The sequence below is a fragment of the Centropristis striata genome, chromosome 3 (assembly GCF_030273125.1).
Source record: "Centropristis striata isolate RG_2023a ecotype Rhode Island chromosome 3, C.striata_1.0, whole genome shotgun sequence".
Taxonomy (NCBI): Eukaryota; Metazoa; Chordata; class Actinopteri; order Perciformes; family Serranidae; genus Centropristis; species Centropristis striata.
The window spans coordinates 32,741,895-32,763,187 of NC_081519.1; the positions used below are offsets into that span (position 1 = coordinate 32,741,895).

The window sequence follows — 21,293 nt, forward strand, 5'->3', positions numbered from 1 at the left end:
CTTAAAAAGGAATTTCTGCTTTTAACTGACTTATGCTCCATGTTCCCTAATGTTAGGCATTCTCTGTGTTTAACTGGTCGCAGCTATTGTGAATTGATGCTTGTGGCAAGAAAAAGTATGTGAACCCTTCGAAATTACCTAGTTTTCTGCATTAATTTGTCATAAAATGTGATCTGATCTGCATCTAAGTCCCAAGTACAGACAAACACAATGTGCTTAACCTAATACCCCACAAACAATTATAATTTCCCATGTCTTTATTGAACACATCCATTAACGGTCATAGTGATGGTGGAAAAAGTAAGTGAACCCTTGATTTAATAACTGGTCAAGCCTCCTTTAGCAGCAATAACCTCAACCAAACACTTCTGATAGCTTCTGATCAGACCTGAACAACGTTCAGGAGGAATTCTGGACCATTCTTGCTTTCTGAGCTGCTTCAGCTCAGACATATGGAGAGGATGTCTGGTGTGAACGGCTCTCTTAAAGTCATTCCACAGCTTCTCTATTGGATTGAGGTCTGGGCTCCGACTGGGCCACTCCAAAAGGAAGATTTACTTTTTTGAAGTCATTCTGAAGTAGATTCACTTTGATATTTAAGGTCATTGTCCTGCTGCATCACCCAACTTCTACTGAGCTTCAGCTGGCAGACAGTCACTCTGACATTAACCTGTAGAAAACCTTGATACAATTTGGAATACATTTTCCCCTCAATGACAGTAAGTGGTCCAGGCCCTGAGGCAGCAAAACAGCCCCAAGTCATGATGCTCCCTCCATCATACTTCACTGTTGGGATGATGTTCTCATATTGGAAAGCAGGGCCGTTTTTATAGCGTGTTCTTCATGAACAATTCCACCATAGTTTCATCAGTCCACAAAACATTTTCCCAGAAGTGTTGTGGAGTGTCAGGTTGCTCTTTGGCAAACTTCAGGCATGCAGTGATGTTTTTTTTTGGAAAGCAGCGGCTTCTTCTATGATGTCCTGCCATGGACGCCATGCCTGTTTAATCTTGTGTGTGTGGTACTCTCATGACTAGGGAGTTCCAGTGACTCCTTCAAGTCTTTACTTGTTACTCTGGAGTTCTTTTTTTACCTCACTGAGCTTTCTGCGTTGGGCCTTTGGAGTGAACACGGCTAGGCGCCCACTTCTAGGGAGAGTTGCCACAGCACTAAATCATCTCTATTTGTGAACCATTTGTCTAAATGTGGATTGGTGAATACCTAAAGTCTTTGAGTTACTTTGTAACCCCTTCCAGTCTGATGCAAATCAACAATTCTTGATCGCAGGTCTTCAGAGATTTTTTATTTTCTCTTTTTTTTGCGAGGCATGGTTCACATCAACAGATGCTTCTTGTGAATAGCAATCTCAAAAAGTTTGAGTATTTTTTACAGGTCAAAGTATCTCTACACCTCACTCAAATCTCATTTCATTGTTAGGACTACAAGTTTGATAATTTCTGACTCCAATTAGCTCTTAATGGAGTCATTAGCCAAAGGGTTCCCTTACTTTTTCCACCATCACTATGAATGTTTAATGAATGTGTTCAATAAAGACATAAAATATTATAATTGTTTGTGTGGTATTAGGTTAAGCACGTTGTGTTTGTCTATACTTGAGACTTAGATGCAAATAGGATCACGTTTTATGACAAATTAATGCAGAAAACTAGGTCATTTAAAAGGGTTCACATACTTTTTCTTGCCACTGTATTTTGAAATCCATGTAACCAAGCAACTCTTTAAAAAAATGTTTTTATATAATTCTGTTCATGAAGCAACAACAGAAAAGTTATTATGTGTTCAACAGAAGTAAAATGTTTCTGGTGAGGAAATGCAGAGCAGTTTTATCTTATTTTACCTTTTGACTCAAAAATACAAAACCCAGAAATGTATTCCTCTCAGATCAGTTATAAAACAGGGTTGTGTTGAGTTACAGCTCAGAAAAAGTTTCTACACTGTCACAACATGTAGAAACCCCTCAACCCCAGGAAATTGCAACATAATAAAACAAGTTAAAAACAACCTCACGGAAGGCCAGGTCTGGGCATGAACAGGAACTTTCTGGTAACTCTGTGTGTGTGTGTGTGTGTGTGTGTGTGTGTGTGTGTTTAGTCATTGTCTCCACCCTATCGTGGGAAAGTGGATTGGGTGAAATTGTAGATCAAATCAACTCTTCAGCCTGCTGCCTGAAACCTTTTATAAAATCAAATGAAATAAGAAGAAGTAAAAATGACCATCTGTTTGCTCATTTTACAGCTGTGGAAGATGTTTTCAGATCCTTTATGCCAGTAAAAGTACTAAAACCACACTGACTGTGAAATGACTCCACTACAAGTACAAAGTGAACTTCTCTCTGAGAGATCTGTGTCGCTGTTTGTTTGATGCTGTTGCTCCTGTTTTAAGCCCTTTGAACTTCTTCATATTATAGAGTGACCATGTTATCTGGTGACTTTCAGATGAACGCGCCTGTGACTGCTGCAGTTACTACAGCAGAAACAGCGTTTACCCCTGTTACGTTTAAAAGAAAACGAAATATGCTCATCTAAGTGATGCATATTCACTCATCAACCTCCCCAAAGAGTTGACTTGACTTGACTTGACTTGACTTAACGTAAAACCAAACAAATCAAGTTTTCAGCCGTTGCTGGAACTAGACAACCACTGTCACATTCGGCTGAAAGTCACCAGATAACTGGGTCACTCGTTAATCCGTAACACTGGTGCTGCTCCTTCACCCGGGCATCACTCATCAACCTCGTCGTTAATACATCCACCGTGGGTCCCGAAGCAACTTCAACTTTAACAACACAAAACCTCCCCGATCCTTTTTGTCTTCCAGTCCACATTCTCCAAGGAGATCCTTTGGACTGCTTACCACAGCGTGCTACTTTAGCCAGCCTCAAACAGTCCGCTGCTCTCTGATCTGATCACTGATTGAAAGAACTATTTATTTTGTCTAACTGAGACGTGGCAGCAGCCTAATGACTTCTCACAACTCAATCAAACTGCGAGAAGTGAGTGTGAGAAGTGGAAAATATCATTATTAACTGTAACTCTACGTCTCTCGTCTGAGTCTATTACTACAAATCAACGGGCCGACCAGGCAGCAACCTCCCGGTCTGAGCAGTGAAGCAAAGTTCCTTCAGCCTGCAGCAGGGGTCTCCACTGTCCGGTCCTATCTATCGCAATACAGAATGAGATTCATTTTCACTTGATTTATTACCTCAGAGAAAAAAAATCTTGTGGCAACATTCTGGTCTCAATCTCTAGTTCCAAGTCTTCTTCAAGACAATTTGATGTTAATGTGTAAATAATGGTCCCATTAAGACAAATGATAAAGCAGGGTAGGATTTGTGGCTTAGCTTCCTTTGATTGACAGGTGGTGAACACGGTGAGCTGTCATCAGGACAGAAGCAGAACAACGTGTATAATTAGTTTCTACATCTCATCACAACATGAAACTCAAGTTAAAAACAACCTGAAGGAATACCAGTGGGCACGAACAGGAACTTTCTGGTAACTGTTCTGTGTGTGTGTGTGTGTGTGTGTCCCACCCTGTCTTGAGAAAGCAAATGTGTTGCAGTTCACATTAACTCTTCAGCTCGCTGCCTGAAGCAGTTTTTTTAGTTAAAAAACAAGAAGTGGAAACAACAATATGTTTGCTCACAGTGGTACAACAGTGGTAGAAGAAGTATTCAGATACTTCAGTAAAAGTACTAATACCACATTGTCAAATGATAAGTAAGTAAAAGTCCTGCATTAAATTAAAATATATCAGCTACACCATAACAAAGTGTTTTAACCTGAAAAAGTCTTGGAAGGATTACCTTAGAATCCACTTAGTTTGTTTGATCAAAGTTTAAAAACACAGAAACATTTTAAACAGTCACAACATAATTTGATTTCTTATTTTTATTCAAACGTTTGTATATAAATACAGAAATCAGATGAAACCTGCAGGAGCATCATCAGTAAACAACATAAACAAACATCACAGTCAACAACAGTAAACACTCTGAGAACCTGTTAGCATTAGCTTTAGCTGGGTGTACCTAATAAACTGGACACTGAGTGTACCTGTACCTGACAGACTCTGGCTGAGCACGTGAACAAATAAAAACAAGCACAACATGATCATCCCAAATAATGACAATATAAAAACAAAATCAGAATAAAAACAGTCACATTATATTTGACTTTAGCCTCAAAATGTTCACATTAGTTTTCCTTCAGTTTAGTGAAGTCTCATGTTTCTTTGCCTTCAGGACATTTAACATGAAAACTATGAAACAGATGTAATGTGTATCTGTTCAGTAGCTCCTGAGCTGCTGGTCTGACTGAGGTCAGATCAGTGGAGTGTGAGGTGTCGACCTGAGGATGTCCTCTGTCAGTTCCCACATTCTGCCAGCAGAGGGAGCTTTATGACTGAAGAATCACTGTTCAGGGGAAAATCTGTCAACTCAGTTTTTAAGGAGCTCCAGCTTTTTCATTCAGGTACAACAGTATAATGTCCATACAGAAGATAATAAAAACATAGAAATAAAAGTAACAAAGAACAATATGCAAGAAGTCGTAGTTGGACTCAACATCAATAATTAAGTGATTTTTTTGGACTATAACTCCAATCTGACTCTGTGTAACTGACCTTTGTCTTGTTCCTCTCACTGTACTCACATGTGGTCCAGCTTTTATTGTAAAGGGCTGATAGTAATGTATATTAAGGCCCCTGTTTAATAAACTATTAAATGAAACAAAAAGAAACAACTGCAACAATTCCTGTCACATAACAAATCTCATGAATATCAGACGATCAACAGAATCACAGAATAAATGTAATGATGATGTTTTGATGTTTAATAATCTTGTTGGAAGGATTAATAAATAAACTACAGTATGATAAATGTAAACAGTCTGAGGTTAGGTAAATAAATTACAGTTAACAGACTGTTAGTGTTGAACTGTTTCGGTGCATTTTAAAGGCGTTACGTTTGAAACAAACTAGTTTGTACGTTGTGTTGTTCGACCGCGTCTGAAGACAAAAGTGTTGTTTTGTTGTTCAGAACGTCCACACTCTCAGATCACTGAAAAGTCAAGTTTTCATCCAAACGTGCTGCAACATTTACCCTTTAAACCAGCAAAATAAAGTGCAAAGTAACATGCATTTCCACCCAAGACTGTTCTGTGAATATATGGAGATAAACGGCAGATGGAGCCGATTCTCCAGTCGGTAGCGTTAAGCCGCTGCAGAAGAAGACGAGATGGTTAAAAGAGCTGCGGTCAAACCTGAAACGATGGAGAGATGTTGTTCACAGCTCACGTGGAGTTTCTGGATCCTGCAGCTTCTCTGACTGACTGCAGTCATCCAGCGGTCGTCTCTTCTTCTCGTCTGCAGGAAGGAAAACAAAATGAGAAGAAAACAAGAAAATCACAGCTGATCTGATCCGAGCCAACAGACTGCTGCACGACTGAGGAGAGAAAACACCAGAAACAGAGACAGAAGATGATTAATATGTTCATACTAAACATTAGTTAAAATTACCTTTAATATGTTTTAGTATGATGCACAGAGTGACTACAGCTCCAGCTAGAACAACGCTAACACCAATAGCAATAAAAGCAACAACAATCCATCCAGTGTTGGACTCTGAAACAGAAGAGAAACGTTTCAGTGACTCTCAGAATTAAACTGTAAATCATAAACAGCAGGTTGAACATCACAGTCGACACAAAGAGAGCAACTAAAGGAGTTCATGCTCCTGAAACCAGAAAACCGTCCTCGATTCCTTTCCTCTCCTCCGTTATTTTAACCCTTTGAACTCTGCAGCAGAAACAGTTAAATCTCTCGTTCCTGCGTTGGTATTTATGATTACTGTGATGTCGTTTATTTGAGTTTCTTTAAATTCTTTATATCAATTAAATCAGAACAACTGAAGCTAAAAACTTATTTTAGTTAATAAATCATAATAATTGATAAAAAAAATATTGAAATTGTGCCATAAATAAAAACATTTTAATGCAAATTTGACAATTTTTTTTCACCAAATCATACTAAATCTTTCTTAAACATGTTGATCCAAAATATTTCTAGATAAAGAAACATGAACAACATATTTCTTTATTCTCTGAAAGTTATTTGAACTATTTAAATGTATTAGTTTTTGAGAAATCCTAATTTTTATGAGCCGAGAAGTTTTGATAGTTTCATCTGCAATAGAAATATTTAGTGCTTATGATTATTGTGATGACGTTTCTTTGAGTTTCTTTAAATTCTTCATATCAATAAAATATGTATATACATATGTAATATGTATATTTCTCTGTCTCTCTCTGACGCCAACACGATTTAAAACACTGTTTACCTCCGCCCACAGCGTGACGTGATGATGTCATCATGAGCGGTCGGCGTGACGACATGACAGAAAGAAGCTTCAGGTTTCTGCTGCTGAAAGAATGAACGCTCTAGTTATTATGGTTTTTATTTTCGATGGCTTTAAACAGGAACAAGTAAAAAACGTGTCAGATTTCATCAGTTAAATCTGACGTGTTGCAGCTGCATCATCTGTCCGTTATCACGCCTCTTTTATACGCCTCAGGTTTCTCTGCTGCAGCTCAGCTTCATCACTTACTTCTTTAATTAATCACTATTTTAAGTATATTGTATGTATATGAACAAATCCACATTTTTAGAGCTGACTGTTCTTATAAAACAAAACATTTCCTCCTTATCTGAATGTAAAAACAAAATAACTGTTTAACATATAAACACTGTGAGCTTTACATTATATTTAACCTTTTATTTTTGTATTTTTTATCTTTTTGATTACAACCTTTCATCCTCCTGGTGTGTTTGTGGACTCACGTTGTCTTAAAAAGTGTTTTAAACTTTAAACTGTCTCCTGGAGGATCGAGAAACACAGAAATCTAAATCAGTTCCAGATGAAAGCAGCAGTGGATGAATCTCACAGGAATGACATAAACTTATAAAATATAAACTTTAAGTTAAACCCTGAAGCTGCGTGTTAAGCGACACTCTGCTGCTCTTGAGAAGCTCAAAGTCATTTCTGTCTGTAAATAAATGCTCCATAAAGACATTTTAGTGACTTTACAAACTGTGTGAGAGGAGATGAGGCTCGTGCTGTTCACACAGCTCCACAATGATCCAGATTCATGAAACAGAATCAGCTGCAGCTTCAGAAATACACCAAAACAATTTCTGTCTTTGTGCTGAACAGTTTTAGTCTTTAACCTGCAGAGTTTTATACGTGTGGAGAGTGACCAGAATATAAAAATATAACTCTGAATTCTCTTACCGCCAATATCTGAAGCTGCACCTGTGAACATGAACAATAAAAACACAATATAAACAATATTTATATTAGATTTTTACTTATCTCACTGTATTTCATTGGTCAAATTTTTACACTATTTACTTTATTTAGTCATTTTATGCTTTTTTAAATGTTATCCATCTTTATCTTTTCTTTAGTTTTATCTAGTTTTTATTTAATCTTTTATTGCATTTTTAGTTATTATCTCTATTCATTCTTTTTTATATTTTTATCAGTTTTATTAATATTTTATTTCATGTTATTGTTTTCATTACTTATTTTTGTTTGTATTTTTATGTAATTTGTAATCTATTTTTTGTTTTACTTGGTTTTACTATAATTAGTGTTTTAAAGTGTTATTTTCTTTAATTTTCATTATTTTTATCACATTTTTATTGATGTTGTGCATTGGTCTTTAGTTTAATTATATTTGTCTTTTTTGTCTTTATCAATCTTTGATGATTTTTAGTTTGATCTAGTTTTTAGTCTTTTGCATTTTATTTGTTTTATTTAATTTGTTTGTCTTTGTCTCAAATTTGTAATCTATTTTTTACTTCATTTGGTTTTACTATAATTACTCTTTTTCTATCTTGTCTATTTACTTAAATTTTTATTCTTTTCATCACATTTGTTTCAATCATTCAAATCATTCAAATTGATTTTGTACATTGGTCTGTAGTTTTTAAATTCATTTTGTCATTTGTTTGTTGATCATCTGTGAAGAACTTTGAGCTGAACTCACCTGTATGAAAGCTGCTGTACTAATAAAGTTTGATTGACAAACATCAGAATAGTGTTGTCAAAAAAATGAACAACTAATATTAAAATATGGTTTCAATACTCTCTTCTCTCAGACTCTCCATTGTTGACCTTGTTTTTCCTTTTCTCTGGGCTTTAACATCAATTCTTACTCCCCTCAATCCACAGATTAATCTGGAAAGTAAAAGTTATTTATGTTTTATAACAAGCCCCTTTTGGAAATCAGGTCAATCTTTTTTTTGAAACACCTAAAAACTAACATACACTTCTAAAAACTAAATATAATATAGTTAAGACTATCATAAATTTAAAAAAATGCCCCATTATGAATAACAGAAACAATATATCTTTATAAACAAGACGTGAAAGCCCAGGATGTTTAATTAGACTGCCTGTAAGTTGTTTGGAATAAAGACTTCAGTGTCCTCCAGAGAGGAAAATAATGAATCAGCGGGACTCAGGAGGATGTTTCTAACGAGCTCATAGGGAAGGTTTCTGGGAGTGAGAGCAGAAAACATTGCAGCCTTGTTTTGTGCTTTTTGTCATCGTGAAAGTGGAAAAAAACTTCAGAGAAAAGCAGCTCAGAATCAGAGCTTTCAGTCTTTTCAGGACAGGGAAGTAAACCCCTTTTTTTGTTTTTGTGTAATTAAAGACTTCAGTGTAATTCAGTGTCCTCTTGTGAAAAGCATGTTTGTACAAACGTAACAAAATGTGACCTTCAGGTGATTTTCAGGAAAAGAGCGTCTTCAGGAGGCAGAGATCAAATGTGTGTGTCAGTAGTAAAAGTGTCATGTTGCACTGCAGTCCAGCACATGCAGTATTAGTGTATAATCACAGTTTTAGAAAACCACAGTGATTCATGATGGAAATGCTCCTAAAAGGTGAATTCAGACTGAACACAAAGTTTACTTTTGACTCTAACTAATCTGTGAAATTGACAGTCAGTGTTTTTGCAGTTAAATCAAGTTGAATTTATATTGGCCACAATCCAAAATCAAAGCTTTACCTCGAGAGGTTTTAAAATCTGTACATCAGACGACACACTCTGTCCTGCAGATTACATTTGCGTGTGTAGTTTGTTTGTGTTTATGATCTTACAATATTTCATTTTACTACAACCTCCAGTTGTTTCTGTTATTTCCCTCCAGGCCCTCTCATACTTCCTGTAGATTAATGAAGTGGAGTTTCAGAGTCTCAGAATAAATGTGAAGTTTTCACTCATTTTCATTGCAATTTACTTTGTGTTAGGTCTAAAACAAACAGTTAAAATTGGTTTAATACAAATGATGGGAAGTAAAGTATACTCTTACCACTGATGTATTCATGAATCTGGGCCCCGTTTTGGAGCTGCACCTGTGAAAAACAGTACAACCTTTAACTTAAAAAGAACATTAACAGGACTGGAACAGAAAAACTATTTATTTCTTACATTGAGGTGGATGAGTTAAATATTATTTAAGATAAAACATATATAAATGCATAAAAAAACCCACAATATTCATACAAAAGACAAACAATTGACTGCCATTTGAAATAATAATTAGAAATATTTCCTAATTTTATTAACTTCAAACACTAAAAACAAACTTTAAAACATTAGAATATGAGGGAATATGATTTAAAGACAGAAAATCAATGTTTTGTACAGCCTCACATACATAGTAACTGTAAATCACTCAGCCTGCAGACCTGAAACAAACAAAAAAACAGGTAAATGTCTCCAGTTTTAAGAAGTGATGTGCAGTTTCAGTCCTTTTACACCTTAAACTCAGAAGAATGATCTCAGTCTGTGTCACACTGTCAGGAATAACTTTTTCTGAATGATATCAGACCTGTGACCTCATCCAGGTGACAGGTAGAGAGTGATGTCATTAAACCAGGACTCACCTGGGATCTTTTCCTCTGATCTGTCTTTTAAGACAGAGCGCTCTGGATCAGGATCTAGAAGGAAAAAACAGAAAATTGTTATTTTAGAGTGATTATGTAACATTATGAAACACGTAAAATCAGAACCTGAGACTGTTATTGGTTCTGTATGATTGTGACAATTCATCCAATAGTTGTTCAAATATCTCAGTCTGGACCAAAGTGATGGAGCACATCAAGTTTCATGTATTTGTGAAGAATCTCTGCTGAACAAACAAATCCTGAGTATTTGGAAAAGCAATATTCATTTTTAAAAATAATATTACCCAAAATTTCACTAGAAATAAATAAACAATACATTATGATAACTGATTATAAATCATCAGAACATAACTGAACAAATATATAAATAAATCATTTCAAATAGACACTGACCTGTTCAACAGTCTAGAGATTATTAATTTGGCAGTTATAAATGGTTTGGCCCATAAATTGTCAGAAAAATGTCTCTCCCTGCTTCTTAAGTTAATGTCTCTAAATGTTTTTTTTTTTTTTTTAAATCAGAACAAAACCCAAAATATTAAGTTTAAAATAATATAAAACAAAGAAAAGCAGGAAGCATTTTTTTATTTATGCACCAAAAATGTACTCATCATACATTAAATTATTAAAATATAATAATCAGTTATTTTTCTGTCAATAAATCGATTAATTGATTAGTTGAATAATTGTTGCAACTCTACAAGAGATGAATATATTTTTAAAAAAACACAAAAGTGTTTTCTAAAAGTACTGACCTAGTGATGTGGGACGTTTGTTTCTTTGGGAAAGTGCAGGTGTAGTTTCCGCTGTCAGCCATCTTTGTTTTCTGGACTCTTATGGAGGCGTTTCCGTACTTCAGTTCATCCTGAAAATGAAAAACTCGTCCTTTGAACTGATCGCTCTGACCTTCTCGCCCGTTGTTGTAATGTTTTCCTGCCTCATAGAAGAAAACCTCCAGACCGTCTTTCTTCCAGTCAAACACAGTTTTCTCGACGTTCTCCTTGTTGCTGCGGGAACACGGTAAAACGACATCACCTCCTTCTTCCACCGCCACTCTGACCACACCTGGTCCTGGAGGAGACAAACAGACCCACGTGTCCCCTCAGTTACTATGAAGGACATGTTTAACAGAAGCTTGTTCAGATGTATGTGGTGACTGAGAGCTCAACACACTGAAACTCATGAAAACATCTGAAATTTTAACTTCTGAAGTTAAAAACTGAAACCAGTGCAGAAGCTGCAGCTCCTCTTTTGGCCACTTGAGGCTCTAAAAGTGAGTCAGTCTCCATAGACCTCCATGTTAAAATGTTTAACTTTATAGCAGAAATAAGAAACGGGTACAAAAAACAGATTTGGTCTCTGTGAATAATTTCCTCCATCATGATAACTGTGAGGGGTTAATTTATATATAACTCACCTGTTTAAAGTTTTACATAATTAAATATGTGGCTGCTTTGAGTGACAAATGACTTGACCACACTTCACTTCTTTGCCTGTATTTTGGATTTTCAAGGATTTAGGCAAGGAGTGTAGAAGGAGGAGAAGACACGGGGTCACAAGAGGTCATTTTCTTGAGGTACAACCTTTAAACAGTCTACAGGTAAAACACATGCACAGTTTACCTGGAGCCGTGATGTTACAGCATACGTGCCAGAAATAGAAGGAGCTCTATGATTGTGCGCCACCTGTTGAACCTTTCTGCAGGTGCAGACTAGATTTTAATGAGCATGTGTTTTACCCCAAGAATATGACGCCCTGTGACCTAATGTCTTCTCCTCCTTCTACACCATCCTTTTCAAGAATCTTTTATCTAACTTCGTTTTTATTATTACACACATTACATGTAAAATTATCACATGCACAGAGCTTATGATAACATATAAGTGCAGGACAAATACCACCTTAAATAAAATTACATTTTGAGTCTGTGAGTGCATGTGTTTATCTCTTTAATGTTGCAGCTGATAAAGGTGGAGCTCATTTTAATCCCTTTATATACTGCTGAGAAGTTTCATCTATAGTAAGTCATCAGTGTTGATTCTTTATTGTATCAATAATCTGAATTAAAAACAGGTTTCTATATGATAGCCTATATATCTCTGTTTAATGTATTATTAATAATACTTTTATAATGAGCTATATATGAATATATATGATGTATTCTTTATTATTACTATCATAATTATTTCCTGCCCAGTAAAACCTCCCCGCAGCCGTCAGACATATTTAATATTCCTGATAAATATGAGAGATGTTTTCTCAGATGTGATCAGCTTTGTCTTGAAGAAGCTTTACTCGGAAACAGCGTCTCATTTCTCTGCAGGATGGAGACGCCCCGCTAAATGCTGCGCAGCTCTCTGATGACTGTATGAATCACAAGGAGGCTGTAATTAAAGCTCATCAGCAGATATCGATCCCTGATCATTATAAGAGATATATTACACAGGAGTGGTTTTTAAACGGAGCTAAATGCTGATGAGAAACTTTATTCAAATATAAAACACTTGAGTCTAAATATTAATTTTCTCAATGTTTTCATCAGCAGACGTTTTTCCACAGCGAGTCAGGAGACAGAGACAGGCGACAGGAAGCAGCTTCATAGTTGTTGAAGTGTGAAGATGAAACATCACTTTACCGTCACTGTAACGGCTCTAACGGACATTTAACGGCTGCTGGCTGCTTCCGCTCACAGCCTTCACAATAAAACACCCGGTTACACTCAGGATGACCTCATCACATCCCGACACCAACTGAGACAAATATATTAAAGTGAAAGTAATATTTAGTACAATTTACCTAATTTAAAGCGATGTATGCTGTAAAATCACACACCTGTTACCTTCTCTTCATCAATATCGAATATTTACTTTATTAATTGGTTTAATAAACAGGAATAAAAAATTAAACTAAATTCTAGTCACATGACTTTGTAAATTTTCAGCTCATCCATAATATCTTTTCAGTGGTGAATAAAGTATTCAAATGCTTTATTCTACTGATGCAACAGTCCTTAATTCAGAACCTCAGTGAAGTACAATTTCTTATTCTAATAATATTAACTGTTAAAGTCCCCAAACAGCCTGTATAGTATCATCACCCTGTCACATATTTCAGTCCTCCAGGCCTGTGACTTCTCTGATTTTAATCCAAACCACCAGCCAGAAAAAAAAGAGTATGGATGTGTCATTCTTTGGGTAATTTGGACTGTTTTTACCTTTAAGTATTGTACGTAATCGTTTTATTTTGTTGTACTAGATTCCTGAATTTTTCCTTGGTTTTAGAGTAAATGAAAACCTACTATAGATTCATTAATGAAGTAAGTTAACAGAGTAACCTGATTTATCACCATCATCATTATTATTGGTTTTATATTTTTCAGATGAGTAATATTTTCTTTGATATTTTGTTGTATAGAAAAGATCATCCATCCATTCATGTTTAACCATCCTTCCCACTGTTGACCAGTTATTGCTGTAAAAAATAATACTAATACCAATGTAAAAATACTGTGCTACAAGAAAAAAATATCCTGCATTTAATACCTTAGCAGCAAGTTAAAGTACTAATACCACTGTAAAAGTACTTATACTGAAATAATACTGATACTCTACCACAATTAGAAGTGTTATATTCAGACCCTTCGTGTTGTACAAGTGCTAATATCACTGTAAAACATACTCAAGTACAAGTAAAACTACTGAAAATCAACTGTTGACAAATATGAATCATCTTAGAATTTGTTCAGTAAAGTAAAATAACTTTTGTTTGTTTGATCAAACTCTTAACACAGAAACATTAAAAACAGACACAAAATAGGTCGATTCATTATTATTTTTTAATTAAACTTTTGTATAGAAATGATGAATTCACATGAAATCTGCAGGAGCATCATCAGTGAACATAAAAAACATCACAGTCAACAACAGTAAACACTCTGAGAACCTGTTAGCATTAGCTTTAGCTGGGTGTACCTAATAAACTGGACACTGAGTGTACCTGTACCTGACAGACTCTGGCTGAGCACCTGAACAAATAAAAACAAGCACAACATGATCGTCCCAAATAATGACAATATAAAAACAAGATCAGAATAAAAACAGTCTCATTATATTTGACTTTAGCTTCAAAATGTTCACATTAGTTTTCCTTCAGTTCAGTGAAGTCTCATGTTTCTGTTCATGTCTCGCTGACTTTGGACCTTTAAGAACTACAAGCAGCAGGATAATATTTGGTAACTGGAGACATTTATACAGCAGTTTATACGTCCCTCATTCATCCGTTCACACACTCAAGGACACTTGGATCAGAAATAAAGTTCAGTCGTTTTTAACCAACGCAGTTTCTGAAAAGTATTAACCTGATTATTAGTGACTCACTTTTATGGTCCCAGACCCTCAAATTTAAACTCTGATATAAAAACTATCAGGAGACCTGGAGCTTGTTCTAGTGCGTTCCTTTATAGCTCATTTTATGTTCATTTTGTTGTTTTTCTGAGTTTCTTTCTCACAAGTTTCTAAGGAGCTGCACCTTATTCATGCAGATTCTTCAGTCTAATGTCCTCAGAAACAGTTTGATTATGATTTGAATCTGTGCTGCCTGGAATTAAATCAATATAAATTGACAGCAGTGCAAGAGTAGAAATCAGATGCATAAAATAACTAGAATATAAAAATAAAGGAATAAAAGCAACAAAGTATAAAAAGTTGTCATAATAAACATTATTTCTGTTAATTTTTCTCTTTAAGCTGCACAAGAGGGGAGCTCAATCATTTTGTCAGAAATCAACACAAACTTTTCATTTAATTCTCATTTAACAGAATTATGTATTCTGCTCTGTCGGGTTGAGAACTGTTGTCTCCGAACTGGGACCTTGACCAGGTGAGGTTGTTGCACCTCCCTCTGGCGCTGCTGTTGGTGAACCTGCAAGAAGAAACGGTTATATTCAATAAAATCACAGCTGACTTGATCTGACTCTGAGTGTAAATATCAACAAAATGCTGCACTGAGCAGATAAAACAGCTGTCAGGACTCTGAACATCAAACACAGAGAAATAAGCTGCTGTTGACTGTTCATCATTATGTTGACACAAAACTTTATTTAAACTTACCATTATTTCGATGTTGTGTGATGCGACTCCTTTTCACAGCAAAGACACCAACACCAACACAAACACAAACACAGATACCAATAAGAAGAGCACAAACAATAGCAAAAATCCATACAGGGATCCCTGAAACAGAAGAGAAAAGTTTCATTGACTCTCAGAATGAAACTGTAAATCATAAACAGCAGGTTGAACATCACAGTCGACACAAAGAGAACAACTAAAGGAGTTCATGCTCCTGAAACAGAAACCAGTTTAAGATACAAGCAGCAGTGGGATGAATCCTACAGGACCAGAGATCAGCTCAGAGGCTGGTCCTGGTCCTGGTTCTGGTTCTGGATCAGGTCCTGGTCTCAGTAGTGAGGAGGGGGATGTTGCAGTTTGTGTGTTCTCTAACTGAGTCGAGGCTACAATAGACTCTGGATTACGTCTTCTAAAAAAATCTTTATTTTATGAATGTTTCTGTTTGATCTGATAGTGAAAAGCTTTGTTAAGAGAAAATATTTCACATCTGGTTAAACATGCAGCTTCTTTTATGTTTACATGAGCAGTAAAAGTTTAATTTTGAGGTACTTTTATGTTACTTTATACTTCACAACATTTCAGAGGGAAATATTGTACTAACATCCAAAACATGATCAAACTACAACATATGAAACTTTTTCATAAAACTTTTGCTACTTTAAAGACATTTAGCTGATTCTTCTATCCTTTTATTGAAGTGGAATTTTGAATGCAGGACTTTAACTTGTACTGAAGTATTTTAACACTATTCCCTTCTCCACTGTGTGCTACATTAAAGGACAGATGAAGAAAGAGAAACTAGTGATGTTACACTGTAGAAATCTCAAATATTTCAGTTTAAAGAGATGTAACTTTCAGAATAAATGCTTTAATCCAGGAAATAATCCTGTTTTAAATATCTTTCTGTGTGTAAATGAGCCTTTACTCTCAGCTGTGTGATGGCCGGTGTTTTGTTCAGGACCAAAGGAAGCAGCTGAGAGGAAGCTGAAGCTGCAACACTGGAGGCCAAACAACCAGCCGTCCTGAACAGACAGGATTTAAACAGGCACTGCACTAATATGTGGAGATGCAGAGATCAGTGACATCATCACATTCAGGACTCACCTGACTGTTTCTCTGGTCCGGCAGCTAGAAAGGAAAAATAAAACATGTCAGAGTGTTTGTAAAATAACATCACAGAGGTAACACTTGAAAACACCTGAAACTTGTTTTGGTGTTTGTTAAAAAGATTTTTTCACCATTTGAAACTGATTGTAGAAATCAAAGAGGCAGATTTTAAGAGGTTCTAGTTTAAGTTCCTCACAGACGTAGTTTGATGTGTTGGAAGTTTAATTTGATCCTCATGTTGTTTGTTGTGTGATTCATGTCCAACTTGGCTGAAACCTACAAACATAATGTGATACTCTCTTTTATCTAATCTATCTAATTACAGCTAACACATTGTAGAGCCTCAGTATATTTTGGTGGTACACTGGGACATTAACTCTCATCCTTTTTTTCTCCTGTGGCAGAAACATTTCACTGATTTACGTGATTTCAGTCTCTAAATCGTCCACATGAGGTGTTTTCATGTCGATCCTCAGCATCAGGTTGTGACGGCTGTTTGTAAATCTGTTCCTGTGTTTGTGTGTGAAGTATTAACTGAATTATAAGAAACAGCCAATTAGTTTAAGACGGTTATTGACTGAACCAGGTTGGACCTTTCAGTCCTCAGTAATGTCTGAGTGGAGCTCGTGTTCATGTGTTTTCTTTGTCAGTCAACATCTGTAGCAGCGTCCAATCAGAAAGTGATCAACAAAACAAACATGGAAATTATTTCAGCATCACGAGCTGCAGAATAACTGACAATAAATACGTTTTAACAGGTCAAGTGAAATATTAACTCGGCTACAAACACTTTGTCACATACACAAGGTTTTAATTTGTTTGTCTTTCTAGATGAATAAACACAGGAATATTTTAATTTTATAATAATAATATATCATGTAGTTTAGAGTGAGAGGGAAATATTGAGCATGTTCAAGGACTCTTAAACCATCACATCAGTAAATGAGCAGACATCTTTAACTGTTTTATGAAATCACTCACCAACACCAAGATGAACGTGGACTTTTTGTCTTTCTGACTGCAGACCTGGAAACTCACAGGTGTATTCTCCACTGTCAGTCACCTTCGTCTCTCTGATGATAATTGATGCGTTTCCTCGTTTCAGCTCTTCAGGAAAATGAGAGACTCGACCTTTGAACTGCTCACTCTGACCTGAACTTGTGTCGTACATGAACACCTCCTTCTGACCATCTTTCCTCCAGACAAACTGCTTTGACTCGATGTTCTCCTTTGTGTCGAGGGAACACGGTAAAATAACATCATTCCCTTCTGTCACGAACTTCAAGACAGGTTGTACTAGAAGATAAAAAAAGAGTACTAATCAATATATTTACATGCAGAGTAATTAAGACAGACATAAAGAAGTTTGTTGTCATATCAACATATCAACTTATGACGTTTATTTTTTTGTGTCTTGAACGCCCTCAGAAAATCCTCTTCACTGCCCTACAGAATGCATATTTTCACATTTATACATCTGAGTATTTTACATGTTTATAATTTGTTTATCTTGAGTTTTGAATCAGATATTTTTATTTTTCTACGTCTTATTTTCCCAACAAGTCTGGATTAATATTTGAGTACACATGAATCGACTGAGAAACTTTTTCAGATCGCTCAACACACATTTACAAATAAAATAATCTGGAATCAACTTTTGATTTTTGGTAAATGTTTAAAAGTTTGATGATTTATTGTGCTGTGAAACAGGTACGGTCAAGATTTCTGAATCTAAATTCATCTTTCACCCTAAAATCCATTCAGAAGATCTCATCAGCTTCTGTTGGTCTAAACAGTCAGAATTACTACAATTATAAAATGATTATTAATGATTGAAACTTGTAGCTTCTCTCTGTGTTTTTGCACATCATATTTTTTAAGGTAATTTATGAACTTCTGGAACTATCTTTGTATGATTTAGAGTCAGTAAAAGCATGGTCCTAGTTTTTAGCTTCAGTTCTATTAAGTTTCTGTTGAAGAAATGGAATAATAAAAATATCAGTGACTAAAATCACAAATACATATTTTTATTTATTTATTGTGATGTAATTTGTTAACCTCAGAGGGAAATATTCTGCCTCACAGACACAACTGAGCCATTAAGTGTGACATTATTACTGACATAATTTGATCTATATTATATTATTTAGTAAAATATAATTAACAGTATTTATCAGCTCACTGTTCAGTCAGATACTCCACAGTAACATGTAGGAGTTCGTTTCTGCTCATATTTCTGACAACAAGCTCAACTGACTGTAAAACTCATTTAATTCCCAAAGTATTCTGTGAATTCGAGCAGAAAACACTGCAGCCTTGTTTTCTGCTTTTTGTCATCATGAAAGTAGAAACAAACTTTAGAGAAAAGCAGCTCAGAATCAGAGCTGACCTTCAGTCTGTGCAGGACAGAGAAGAAAACAACAGCTGGTTTAACATTTTGGTTCTTTTACAGAGTCAGGGTTTCCTCTACATGTAATAGATTGTGGCGCACCGCCAAAGCAAAATAAAAGCCACCACACCTTCAGAATAATGTTTTGTTTGTTTTTTACCTTATTTTTATGTTGTTTTACATCTATATTAATGTAAATTATTTTATGAAATGTGATTTTGGCACAAAACACTGCGTTTTTCATTAAATGTGACGCTACGCTGCAAATACCCTTATTTTGAAAAACCAACACCGGAGTCACCACCTGCCTGTCAGGCTGCTGCGCGCAAAAGACGAAGAGAGTAGAGACAGCAGTCCGACGTGGAGGGAGAGAAAAGGGTGAAAGAAAGGTACCTAAGCTAGGTTATATTTGATTTTTTTTAAAAACAATACAAATGAAGTGCTCTCAGCCAGGCTGCAAACTGCGAACTGTGCCTTTAGATTAGGCAGTTGTGTATGCTTGCTACAGTAGAAACATTCAATTTGTCATTATTTCAAATGTTGAAAAATTTCAAGTCTCACAGGAGACAGGAGGGCACAGTTGTGTATGTAGTTGTGCTACAGCCTTGTATTTTTACATTGTAGCTATTTTCTTCAAATGGATGGACTGCCTTTTTCTTTTGTACACATTCTATGCAGGAATAGATGTTTATTTGACTGTATTCAGTATAGACTAGTTTAGTTATTTAACTTATGACTTTAATTTGTTCTTGTTGTGTTTGTTGTTTTGGCCTCGCGATACTGCAAGATCCTATTTTCAATTATTATTTTCAATTCATGTACCGGAAACCCTATAGTAAAAAATGTATTTAGAAAAACATTCAGTTTGAAATAGTCATAATTTCACATTTCAAAATTCATGTTGTCGTCGTCCTCGTCAGCCCTCCCCCACGGTTTAAAAAATCCTGGAGGAAACCCTGAGAGTAATATGGAAAAGATTGAGTTTGATACTATGAACGTCAACACACTATATAGTGTTTAACATTCATGTTCTCAAAACTTTCCTCTGAAACATGTTTAAAAACAGTGAATGTAACACTAAATGTGACTGTGTGACATGTACAGCACATGAAGTATCACTGTATAATCACAATGATTAATGATGGAAATGCTCCTATTTTTGTCTCTATTTAATCAGTGAATTTGACTGTTGGAGTGTTTTTACAGTTTGTTTATTCAGCACCAACATTTTGACAGCACAGACTTTAACTTGGAATGTACACAGCTACCGTGTGTGTTTATTTGTCACAGTTCATACTGATCTCAAAATTCACTACAAACTCATGTTGTTCTTGTTATTTTCCTCCCTTCCTCTCATTCTTCCTGTAGATTAATGAAGTGGAGTCTCAGCAGAAATGTGACATTTTCACTCAGTTTGAAACTATTTTTTTAACTTGTGTAGAAGTTTTCATCAGTTTGTGTTCAGTCTGAACACACATTAAATATTTGGAAATGAATAACACACAAATAATTATAATATAAAAGAAGAGTCTCACCACCAATGTGCATGAAGGTCTGAGAGTAAATCTGATGGTTGATTGTCATCTGTGTGGATACGCAGCGATAATAGCCGGTCTCGTACACAGTAGTGTTGAGAGTGACGTAGAACTTTCCATCTATCAGTGGTGCAGTCTCGTCAGAAGGAAGTTTGTTTCCAGACCTGTCCCGCCACTCTACTTCAGGTTTTGGAAAAGCACCTCGAACAACACACTGCAGCAGCGCCCAGTCATCTGTTTCATCTATTGTACTGACATCAGGCTTTGGTGATGAACCTGTGAACACACAAGCAATAGTTCAAAAAGGACAATGACAACATTAGAAATGTAACTTTGCAAGTTTTTTTGTTCATCTCACACCAAAACTGTCAATAACTGCACTATAATTTGTAAGTAGCTGAGATCAGTTCAGAAGGAACTCTGGCAGAAGATCAGGAAGGGGAAGGACAGCTCAAGGAGGAAACTGGAGAAGCGGCTGGATCAGAACAACAGCAGAGATGTCTGGAGAGGGCTGCAGAACATCTCAGGCCATGGAAAAGGAGTGGGAAGAAACCATGCCAGCAGGAACAAGGACTGGGCAGATGAACTCAATCTGATTTTTAACAGATTTGATTCTGCATCCTCTCCCTCCCTCACCCACTTCACACCTCTCTTGGCCAGATCCCCCTCCACTCCTCAGCCTGCTATCTTCAACACGTGGAGATCAGGAAAGAGAGCTCTGTCCTGTTCTGTCCCCTGAATTCCATATAGGGTTTTTTCGACTGGGAGTCAGTGCCCGACCAGTGCTTGTTTGGTTCGCAGTTGGTTCAATTTGCGAACGAGCTCTGAACCGGTTTCTTTTTCCACAGGCTCTAGAGCCACGTCATTAAGTCACTGTTAACGTTTGTATATGTCTCTTCCGTTTCTGCAAGTATAATAACAACGGCAGACGACATGTCTCTACAACACATCTGTACTGCTCATCTTCATCACTATGGACACCGAATGCATTCTTATTAACACTGAACTTAATGTTGGACTTTGCTGTAAGCTAACCCTAGCCCGCTGGCCCGTATCAATCACACTGCAGTCAAACAAATCGAATAATTGAATGATACACGTTTCAGTTGGTCTTTTTCAACAGCACAGAGTTGGTCTT

At 36.0% G+C, this 21,293-nt stretch overlaps 1 protein-coding gene across 3 annotated transcripts in view; it reads right to left on the reverse strand.

The window, feature by feature from the left end:
* The window catches only part of LOC131968300 (butyrophilin-like protein 2), a 71,348-nt gene that overhangs the window by 42,107 nt on the left and 7,948 nt on the right, over positions 1–21,293 (reverse strand). Inside the window, exons 3-8 of one of the 3 annotated variants that reach the window (XM_059329119.1) lie at positions 20,156–20,431; positions 17,213–17,527; positions 16,229–16,252; positions 5,540–5,644; positions 5,318–5,386; positions 3,919–5,241 (exon numbers count right to left, since the gene is read on the reverse strand). In XM_059329119.1, the coding sequence (XP_059185102.1) occupies positions 5,234–5,241; positions 5,318–5,386; positions 5,540–5,644; positions 16,229–16,252; positions 17,213–17,527; positions 20,156–20,431 (797 nt within the window). In that variant the 3' untranslated portion in view covers positions 3,919–5,233. Of the gene's footprint in view, positions 1–3,918; positions 5,242–5,317; positions 5,387–5,539; positions 5,645–13,812; positions 14,916–15,103; positions 15,227–16,228; positions 16,253–17,212; positions 17,528–20,155; positions 20,432–21,293 lie in introns of those variants that run through there. The other 2 variants (XR_009394030.1, XM_059329118.1) reach the window with 2 other exon arrangements.